This window comes from Manihot esculenta, chromosome 1, assembly GCF_001659605.2.
Source record: "Manihot esculenta cultivar AM560-2 chromosome 1, M.esculenta_v8, whole genome shotgun sequence".
In the NCBI taxonomy this organism is placed as follows: domain Eukaryota; kingdom Viridiplantae; phylum Streptophyta; class Magnoliopsida; order Malpighiales; family Euphorbiaceae; genus Manihot; species Manihot esculenta.
In genome coordinates, this window is record NC_035161.2 from 24,416,437 (window position 1) to 24,427,940 (window position 11,504).

At 29.7% G+C, this 11,504-nt stretch overlaps 1 protein-coding gene across 1 annotated transcript; it reads left to right on the plus strand.

Moving 5' to 3' along the window:
• The first annotated feature begins 9,168 nt into the window (after positions 1 to 9,168).
• On the plus strand, positions 9,169 to 10,730 carry LOC110622167 (protein ROH1). Its single transcript, XM_021766590.2, has one exon. The coding sequence runs from the start codon at positions 9,259 to 9,261 to the stop codon at positions 10,480 to 10,482; it is 1,224 nt and encodes a 407-aa protein (XP_021622282.1). The 5' UTR covers positions 9,169 to 9,258; the 3' UTR covers positions 10,483 to 10,730.
• Positions 10,731 to 11,504: the final 774 nt, after the last annotated feature.

Genomic DNA, 11,504 nt, shown 5'->3' on the forward strand with positions numbered 1-11,504 from the left:
AATATTTAATATTTGTGTAGGAATAACGTCTATACGTAGCATGGTTAACATCATCATATCCAATTGGTTGTTGATCCACAACAACTCTCTGATGAGACCCATCGGCCATGGCTAGGGTTTTACTTGTCTTAAAAAATAATTAATCACTGGTTAATTAATCTCATTATTTAGTTTTCTGCAATTCCATGTTCTGATATCATATTAAACCAGCAAAAAAATACATGAACTTAATCATCATTTTTTTGTATTACCAAAAAAATGGGTGTTAATTGTAGCCGTTGCATTTTATACTTAAAGTTTTGTATCAGAATCCAAAAAAAAAAAACGATCCAATTGATCAAGATGCACAATAAGGACACGGAATCCACAAAGAAACGATCCAATTGATCAAGATGCACAATGAGAATCGTATCCATATAATTTTGTACTTCCCGATAAATATAATATGTTTTATTATTCTAAATGGTTATTCTATTTTAAGTAATGAAGAATTTATTATTCTTAATGGGTTCAAGAATTTCTATATAACTTAAGCCATATAATAAAAACTTTTTTCATTTTATAAATTAATAATATTAATTTAATAACGACTATATTTATCTATGCTACCGTAACATAAAATAACAATAGTATTAACGATTCCGATATATTTTTTAATAAAAAAAAATACAGTTGAAATTATAAATTTATTATATATAAATAAATTATATTTTATAATTACTGTTACGATACTATTGCATAAACCTTAAACCTTAAAATAAAAAATAAAGTAATGTCTTTTTAGCAATTTTAACTACTAATCATCATCAATAATAATATTTTATGAAATTGAAAGTGATTTATTCTTTGATTACGTCTATACGGTATTGTATGGTATGTAGAAAAAGTGTATATATAATATAAAACATATACATATTGAGATAATGAAAAACACATTTGTCAGTAAAATCTATACGCAAACGTATTATAGAAACAAAGGTCTTTGTCTTGTGATATGTTCATGGATTAGTTAGAACACATATGTAATAATAATAATAAAAAAAAAAGATTAGGTATATATATATAGTAGGGTTTGAAACGTTGTTATACGTAGATGAATAAACACAAATAGATAATAGAGATTTGTAGAGATTGAAAGAGAGGGAGAGGTTTCTGTTGATTGATGTAAATCATCTACCATATTGATGTGAAGATAAGAAGTGACTTTTGCTTGGATGGATCGCAAGCTAAAACTTTGAAAGTAATATACAAATCATTTTTAAAAAAGACCTTTAGGGAGGATATTGAAAAGGGGGAATGATTATACTTAGCTTTAAGGAGGAGCAATGGAGTGGCAATGGGCCTACCATTTAGGATTTTTAAGTAGAGAATTAGTGAGAAAAAATATGGGACTTTGCCTTTAAAAGCATGGTTGGTTAAGTTATTAATCATCGATGGGTTATCTCTACCTTATAATAAACTCTCTTTGCTTAAATATAGTCCTCATGCTTCTCTTCCATTGTTTCTATTAATATTATATACATATTAATGATGGCTTTAGGCCATATTCATGCCCCACCATGAATCTTCTCATGGACCCTTTTGCAAACTGCAGCTCATCCTTCTTCCTTCATATATATAATCCTCACATGGGTCTCTTTCCCTTCAATAGAAGTCTCTCTTTGGCTGCAGCCCCACACCAGTGCATTACCCTACTAGAAATAGCAAAAACAGTCACAGAAGTAACAAGCATAGATGGACCCATTTGTGAAACTTTAACATTATTAAATATTATTTCTCTTCCGCCAATTAAAATAATCTGAATTGATTTTTCAACACTTTTAAGATAAACATTTGTCTTTCTTCCGACATTTGCTGAGTATAATAAATTACTTACAACTCTCTCAAAATTCACATAACTACATCTACGTCAGCTGCTGCAAATATGTCCAAAACCATCTGAATATTCATCAAATATTAACGTAATGTGTGAGTATCTTTCAAAAATATACTCGATAACCAAAGATAACAAGGACATGACGTTGGGTGTCAAGCACATGTGAGGTAAAATCATAACTCTTCAACTTGTTTAGACAGTGTTGGAGAGAGAGGACAATCATGTTTCTCCACTGTAGTGCTCTATTCCTATGTACCATTTTAAGGTGGATCAATCTGGACATGAACGTAGAAGAGGTCATATGTTTTTCAATATTTTGATAGAAAATGATAGGAAAAGAACCTTATTACCATATATAATCTCTCTATAGGCCCATTTTGTTATTTGTTTCTGTTTGATAGAACGATGGAATCAACTTCCAACCTGGCTGAGTTGGCTTTCTCTACCTGTTTGTAGCAATTTTTTCCAAATGGTAATCATTGTCAAATTTTCCAATATCAAGTTTACCAGCCACTTGATTATTATTATTATTTTTTTTTTAATGGTATAGAAGTAAAAATAAAAATGAAATTTGCTACAACTTGACATCTAAATATCTTGGCCTCTTTTGGGTTGGACCTGAAGATAAATGTAGGTTCACTTGCAAGGCTTGCAGAGAGACAACCCGCTTGCTTAGTGTCAAGTTTGAGACTCAGAAAAACATTTTTCAAAAAAAAGAAAAAAAATTAGATGCTGATAAAAAATAGTTTAAGAAATTGCGTTTCTCAACAATAATTCCAAATATACTAATAAAGTTACTGCTAGAAGATTACCTAAATGGTTAAATAGTGAATACTCAATTACAATTAGATTGATTTGTTTTATTAAACTTAAATATTCAATTCCTATTTTTAACATTTAATTAATATATTTCTATATTTTATAATATCATACTCTTTAATATGTAAAATAAAAAATAAAAATAAGTCTAATTTAATTTTTTTTAAGGGTTAAATAATGTCAATTCAAATTTTTTAGCCAATAAAACTCTTATGCTTTTATTTGAGAGTCAAATAAATTATAACCTAATATAATATTACTTGTTAATGATATATATTATTTTTTTAATAATAAAACATGTTTTATAATAAAATTTCATTTCTATAATTTTAAAAATTATTTATTGTTTCTATGTATTTTTTAAAATAATTTTATGTTAATTACAATATTAAATTTTTGATATTAAAAATTATAAAAAATAATATTTTACTTTGAAAAATATTATTATAATAAATCATGACTTATTTGGCCCTTATACAAAAACATAAAGATTTTATTGAAAAAAAATAAATTAACTTTGTATAAAATTGAATTGAATTTGTATAAAATTCTTAATTTCAAATAAAAAATAGAAAATTAAATAAATCTAATTAAATTGAATTGAAATAAATTAGTTGTATTTGATACACCAATCTCTATTTCCTAATCAACACAATATATATCCCAGTAAAAAGGTATTTATTCAATTAAAATCTTCATTAATCAAAATAAAACAAAAGCAAATCCTAAACGTTCAGTAATAAACAAACCGCAATAAAGAATCAAACTGCAGAGATCAATAATGGATAAATCTTTTCCATTGAACACCATTGAGTTTCTCAAAATTTTACTCTATTGATTCATTTTAGTTTAATTTCACTTAAGTATTTGTTTTATATAGGAGAATTGAATTCTCAATCTTACGTAAAAGAGAAAAATATCGATTTATTTATTTTAATTTTAATTTTTTTTTTCTAGTTTGGCCTCTGGCAAAACCCTTCTGAATCCCTTCCTTTAACAGACCATACATATCAGAACCTCAACTTCAGGCCCATCTCCATCCCGCATCCCATTTCTCAACTCCGCAGTTTCATCACACTCAGTTCTTCACATCTGGGTTCAACTCGCTGATGGCATATGCTAATCTCTCTTTGAAAATGTTTTCTTTTTTTTTTTAATCAAACCATTGTTTCAAATTCAATCTGAAATTTGAATACATATGTTAAATTTTGCAAAACTCAGGATTTATAAAATCCCAATCAATTTCTGATAAATAACTGATGAATCTAAAACAAGTGACAGAAAGTTTGCAGTAAGCAGTGAGTTCATGATAGACAAGAAAGAGAGTCTGAAGGAGGAAAAATTTTACAGTACAAAGGTGATTTTATGTAGGCTATAGTGCTCTTAAAATGGGCTGTGCGGCCCAACTTGTGCAGACTCGATTCTAAAACGACTCGAACTAAAAAATTCACAAAAAATAAAATTTGAATATTTAAATTTGGTTCGCAGTAGATTTCTGGATGGATACAGACAATCTATTTTCAATAATATAACTTTATCACGTTTTATTTTCATAACTAATGAGTGTCAAATAGTGATGAGATTTCATACGAATAAGTAGGGGTGAGGTGTTTGTGATTGTTCCAGAAGAAATGAAACAAAAAATAGGGTGTTCGGTTTTTTATACATTTCGGTTTGGTTCGATTTTTAATTTCAGAATTTTTTGTTATTTCGATTCGGTTCGATTTTGATCAGAAAAAAACTGAAAAAATCGAACCGAACCGATTAGTGATAATAATATATTTTTTTAATAATATAGAGAAATTAAATCATATTAATATTAAAATATTTTAATTAAATTTTACAATATTAAAAATAAAATGTAAAAAATAAAAAAAAAATTATTAAAAATCGAAACCGATCAAACCGAACTGAATCGAACCGAATCAGACTGATTCGGTTCGATTCAGTTTCTGATCAAAATCAGTTCGATTCAGTTTTCATAAACACTAAAATTTCGATTTTCAATTTAATCGATTCGGTTTTGAACCGAACCGACCGAATGCTCACCCTACTAGTAAGTAAGTAAGTAGAGAGTATGTAATTAAACCAAACATTTTAATTAAATAATTAAGAATTTTGATGAACAATAAATATAAAAATAAAGTTTAGAAATAATTGATAATAATAATAATATGGTTGGATCAATTAGAAAATGAAGTAGAAGAATATGGTAAAAAAAGATAAAATTACAATAATATTTCATTATTTAAAAACTGTGAATAATTAAACTTTTTAGAAATTGTAAAAATTTGACATATTATATCAAGATTTAAAATTTTGAATTAAATTGAAAAAACAAAAGGATTTATTTTTAGAATCAGACCATGTAATTATCATAAAATTAAAAGTTAAATGGTGCAATGAATTAAATTTATAAAAAATGTAATTATGAATTTGTTTTTTGAAGTTTACGGAACTTTATTAAATTTTATAAATTTAATTTAAGGAGAGAAGTACTCAAAATTTTGGAGTATAAAATACTTATTGGAATGAAAAAATTTTCATATTTTGTTAAATTTGGATAAATTTAACTCATTTCAAAACTAATTTAATAGGAAGGAATTTATTAATTAATAATCAGTTGGGCCTGGTCCAACGTTTCTTAATCAGTTTGATATTATATGCACTTGTATTTTAGGCCATTTATGCATAGTTAAACTCTGAAATGGATGTCATGGGGATGATCACGTTCTTCCACAAAATTTTCCCTTTTCAACTAAAAAAAAAAAAAAAAAATTCTTTATCTCTAGTAGAAATTTATAAGAAAAAAAATTCAAATACATTTTTATAAAATTATTTATGATTTCATCTCCATACATAATGAAAAATTTTCAAGTTAAAAAATTTGAATTCTTTTATTCCAACAAGAATTTTAAAAGAAAAGAATTCAATTAAATTAAATTGTTGTAAAATTTATGATTTCAAACAGTGGATTAAGGTATTGGACCAGTATAAATTAACTGCTTCAGCTAATATGTATATATATACTTAAACTAAAGTTTTTTAAATATTTTTAAGGTCAAGTCAACATTTTAATATTTAATTTTAATCCATTTCAAAAAAAAAATATTTAATTCTAATGTAATGAATTTAAAATTAATGTTTAAAATTATGATTGGTATGGATTTTTGTTCTGATTTTGTTCAACTCATCTTGATGCGTGTGAAATCTGTTGGTTACAATGTCCTGGTGAATAGTCAATTAGTGGTTCTTACTTACTAATGAGGGGTCTATAGCAAGGTTGTTCTCTTTCGCCATATTTATTTATTCTATGCGCGGAGGGACTCACTGCTTTATTTCGGGATGTTGAGCTCAATGGTTTGATTCATGGGGATGGGCTGATCCAAGGTTATTCCATTTATTATTTGCCGATGATAGTCTCTTTTACTTTATAGGAGGCGGGATGTGTTATTGATATTTGAAAATGCTTCGGGACAAGGTGTCAATTTGCAGAAGTTGGGTATTTTTATAGTTCTAATGTGGATGATATGCTTCGAACTACTATCTCTAGTATTTTGAGCGTATTTTCGTCTCTAACCATAGTCGCTATCTTGGGTTGCTATCCTTAATTGGTCGAAATAAAAATATTATTTTTAGTTTCCTTTGAGATCATCCGTGTAAAGTAATTTCTAAATGGAGTTGTAAATTCTTATCCAAAGCAGATAAGGAATTAATGCTGAAAATAGTTGTGCAAGCCATACCAACATACTGTACGACATATTTTTACTTCTTGTATCTTGTTATGATGATTTACGGAGGACAATGAATTCATTTTATTGAGAGATAAAGGTGCTACAACTCATGGTATTAATTGGTTGAGCTGGAATAGAACTTGTGTTGAGAAGAATTTGGGTGGTTTGAGCTTTCGACATTTGTATGCTTTTAATATTGCTTTAATTAGGAAGCAGATATGGAAATAATTAATTACTTCGCCTAACACTCTTCTTTGTATGGTGCTCAAGACTAAATATTTTCTATTGGGGAATGTGTTGGATGTGCCCTTAGGGCATAATCTTAGTCTTATATGGAGTAGTATAGTTACAGCAAAAGATTATTTAATTGGGAAGCAGAAGCAGATATGGAAATTAATTACTTCGCCTAACACTCTTCTTTATGGTGCTCAAGGCTAAATATTTTCCATTGGGGAATGTGTTGGATGTGCTCTTAGGGCATAATCTTAGTCTTATATGGAGTAGTATAGTTACAACAAAAGATTATTTAAAGTCTGGATTTTGTTGGAGAATTGGTGATGGGAGAGCTATAAAAATTTGGCATAGAGCATGGATTTTTAACACAACTTCCTTAATTGCGGAAAGTCCAATTGTATGTGGGTTTGAGAATTTTTCAATTAGTAATCTTTGTAGGGGAATAGGTGGAATATTAATTTGATTCGTGGATTATTTATTCTTCAAGAAGCAAAAAGGATTATTTCCTTTCCTTTGCTAGCCATATGTTCTTTATTGGTTATCTTTGCAATCTGATTAGTTTGTTGTAAAGTCAAGGTATAAGTGGGTAGTGTAACATTTTGTTGACCTTAAACCGCAGCTTATGGGTTTTGATTGGAAGAGTATTTGGCAGCTACAAGTTCCGCCAAAAGTGAAGCTAGGTATAAGTTCATAACATGAAGATACAATACCAAAAGCTTCTGAGCCCAATACAACAAAAACATAAGAAAGTCCCAAGCCAGCTCAAAAACCCATAAATTTAACCTATGAACTCGACCCGATAAATAAGAGCCTTGCAAAAGTTGAATTTCCTTCTTCTAAGCATCAATCACCTATAACCACTAAACACAATGGAGGAAATCTCTTGCTGTTGAAGCAGAAAAAAAGGCAAAAACATACATATTGAAGCTTAAGGAGAATCGAAAAAACTTTTGATGCCAAAACCAACGACTAAAAGGGAAGGTGATCGTTGAAGGGATATATTTTCCTACCCACTAAAAAAAAAAAAGCACCCAAAATAAATTTAGAAAGCTCAGCTTCAATAAGTAAAACCAAGTGCAAGGGAGGCTTCTTTTCAAATCGAAAAAAAAGTTGGCTAAAGTAGTGAAGAAGGCCACTGTTTGGCAACTCCATCGTGCCTTCCGAGAATTAAACTCCACGAGCTACCTCCATAAGCTGTCGCCGAACGAGGATCACGGAAAACGATCGATTTGAGAGCCTATATACAAATACCAAATACAACTAGGCACAAAGAAATATAGATCTACGTATTGTATAATAGAACCACTAAATCTACCTTCAAAAGAGCAAGAAAAAAGAAAAGAGGCATATTTAAAAAAATCCTACCAAATTTCTATTAAATCTACAAAAAAAATAAAATGATATTTACAAATTCACTTTCAGGTGGGGAGGGAGACCCACTCTCTAGATAGCAAGAAAACGAAGGCCTCCTCTGCTCAAAACGGACAGAGGAAAATCGATTTAATGAGTAGAAGAAAGGGAGATGAGAACTTCTAGAGAATATGAAGGTCGAAAGAACTTCCCTTTAGAAAAAATTATAAAAAAAAAAGTCAGCGGAATTAAATTTTGAAGAAAGTAATAAATTAAATTTTATAAAAAGTATAGTTTATATTATTAAATTTGAAGTAATGTAGATTACTTTTTTAATATCTATTAAACAATAATATATTACTTTACTTAAATGAATTAACAAGAGATATCCTATAATTTGTAATGTAAAAAAGAAATATATCTTTAGAATAGTATTTTTACGCATGTTTCTTTTTATATTATTTGAATTAATATGTGCAATTCTGTATTGATGAAAGGTTATACTTTAGAATGAAAAAGAATTATAGGAGATTTTAGTTTAAAATTTTTTATTATTAAAAAATGCAATGGCAAATTTTAAAAATTTAATATGATTAAAAATATAAAAAGGACGTAGATAAAATATTTCTGACCCAGAGACATCAATTCGATATGGACTGCTTATTGAATTTATATAATACAATTTTTAATTGAATTATGTAATTAATTGAATGAGTCATTACCAGGCACAAAATTAAGATTTGAATTAAAAAAAAATAGTAGAATGGAAATTAAACTGAATATTTTGATATTAAAATAACCGATTAAATTAAATTATCTAAATAAAGAGTAAATTAAAAAACAAAATTAAAATAGTTGGATTTGATTTTTCGGTTGTAACAGTTTAATAGCCATAGCTAGTCTTATGCTTAGAAGGAGAATATAATATCATATTAGGTAAAAGCAATGAGGTGGAAGGCCGGCAACCAGGCTGATGTTGGAGGTGAGCATAGCTACTCGTGAGGTCGCGTAGTAGGGTGTCGAAGTGAGTGTGACCATGACCCAGTCAAAGAGGACTTTTACTTTTTCTTTGTTGCTCTTTTATATTGTTGTATTATTTTTATTTTTTTATTTTTTATTTATTTATTTTGACTGGATTGGTGAAGAAGCCCCAGCGCGTATACAAGAAACGGTCTCGTCCTGGACAAGCCATTCCATGTATTTGGATCGTATATATACCTCCTAATCGTCTTTGTTTTTGGACCTATGCTTCTTGTTTTCCTTGTCTGCAGCCTAAATCTTTGGGGAAAAGAAATGCCTGCAACAGAGTACAGCTCATCCTTTCTTGGACGAATCACCATCCGCCGGAACCAGGTGATTTCCATGGACGGCACCCATGAGCTAGAGCTTGAGGATATTGAGGTTTTCAAAAAGAACGTAGCTGATCGCTTCACTGATTTGCTGTCTCCACCGGATGAGGTAATCTGCACTGAACCTTTGATGTCCATTTCCTGGCTTAGGAAACTTTTGGATGTGTTCTTGTCCTGCGAGGCCGAGTTCAAAGCTGTTTTTATCATGGGTCGTGACCCATCTCAAATCTGCAAGCCACCGTTGGATCGATTGATTCCTGAGTTCATGGAACGAGCTGTTAAAGCTCTAGATATCTGTAATGCAGTGTCCAGTGGGATTGATTCCGTACAACAGTGTCAGAAATTGGCTGAAATCGTAGTCTCTGCTTTGGAACAGAAGCCGATAGGTGAGGGGCAAGTGAATCGAGCAAAAAAGGCTTTGAGTTCCTTGCTAACTGCGATGATGGTTGATGATAAAGAGAACCATTGTAAGGGTGCCGAGAGAACGTGGTCTTTTGGGAGAAGGGGGAATACTGCAGGTGCTAGTAAGGAGCGAGCCACGGGCAACTTTCGATCTCTATCAATGATCGTGGCTAAAAACTGGTCTGCCTCTAAGCAGATTCAAGCCATGTGTTCCAATCTTGTAGCGCCTCGAGGCGTAGAACCCACAGGATTGGCTGCGCCTGTTTATATAATGAGCACTGTTATGGTGTTTGTAATGTGGACTCTAGTGGCTGCAGTGCCGTGTCAAGATAGGGGTGGCTTGGCTTCTCATTTTCAAATTCCCAGGAACTTGGTCTGGGGACAAAGCATGAGTGGGCTGCAAGAGAAGATTGCGGAAGAGTGGAAGAAAAAGGAGAAAAAATGTTCAGCTGGGTTGCTACAGGAGATGCAAAGAATGGAGATGTTGGGGCAGAGCTTATTTGAATTTGCTGACGGGTTCCAGTTCCCGACGGAGACACAGAAGATGGATGAAGTGAGGACACAGGTGGCAGAGCTGGCAGGGATTTGTCGGAGAATGGAAGAAGGATTAGTACCTTTGCAAATGCAAATTAGAGAGGTTTTTCATAGGATTGTTGGGAGTAGATCACAGGTTCTTGAATTGGTGGATGCTGATAAAGTTTCTCAACTTGTAGTATAACTATAGCACGCAGAATTTGGCTTAATTTTGTGCAGAACAGCAGTCTTCAAGGAAAAGTTTTGGGTTATTTATAATGTCTGGTTCAAATTGTTCATGGGTATATGGACATGTAAATGTTAGAACCTTATCGCTTCTAGTGTGCATCTCTAATTGTTGTTTTTTTTTTTTTCAATTTAATTTCTAATGTTCTCGAATAGAGAAATGTAAATAGCTAATTTAAGGTGTTTAAGCTTTTTGGTTTTTTTTTTGTACTTGATATCATTATGAGCTTTGAATTATTTTTTGATAGTTCATTTATCAGCAGAAAATGGTTGAGAAACACAATTCTGAAACATGTTGAAGAAGGAGATAATGATCAATTATTATATTTTTTAAATACTTAACACTAAAATTAATAAAGTGGTTAACTAATAAATTTTTTTAAATACATTTTGTAAAATTGAGATATTATAAAAATTAAATAATAATTTTTTTTATACAATGAATAAATTCAAAATTTCTTATTTTTGAAAATGACTTCAAAACCAGTAAACAGTGGTTAACCACGTTTAAGAGGAAATGGGCAACAACAAATACAAGATATTCAATCATCAACCACGGAAGAAAAAAAAAAAGAGTTGATTAAGATGGTGACGAAGTAAAAAATAATCTTCAAATTGTCTGGTTTTACTCTTTTAAGATGAGATATTAAAAAAGAGAGAGGAAGATGAAATGATGAGGATTTATAAATTTATAAATGTTTTATTTTTTTTTCTTATTTTTATGAATTTATAACAACTTTCATATGATTTTGCATATATTTCTTATATAACTATTTATGTATTATGATAAAATTGATTCATGTTCTGTATGTTTCAAATGAATAACTTACAAACTTAATTTCAATTTTACGTAATTATTTTAATTTATTAATTTATTCAATAATTTTAATATTTTAATTTATTTTAATAACAAACTTCATATTGATAAAAAAGATAACTATTAAATTATCTAACTAATATTTTTAATTTCCTTTTTATTTT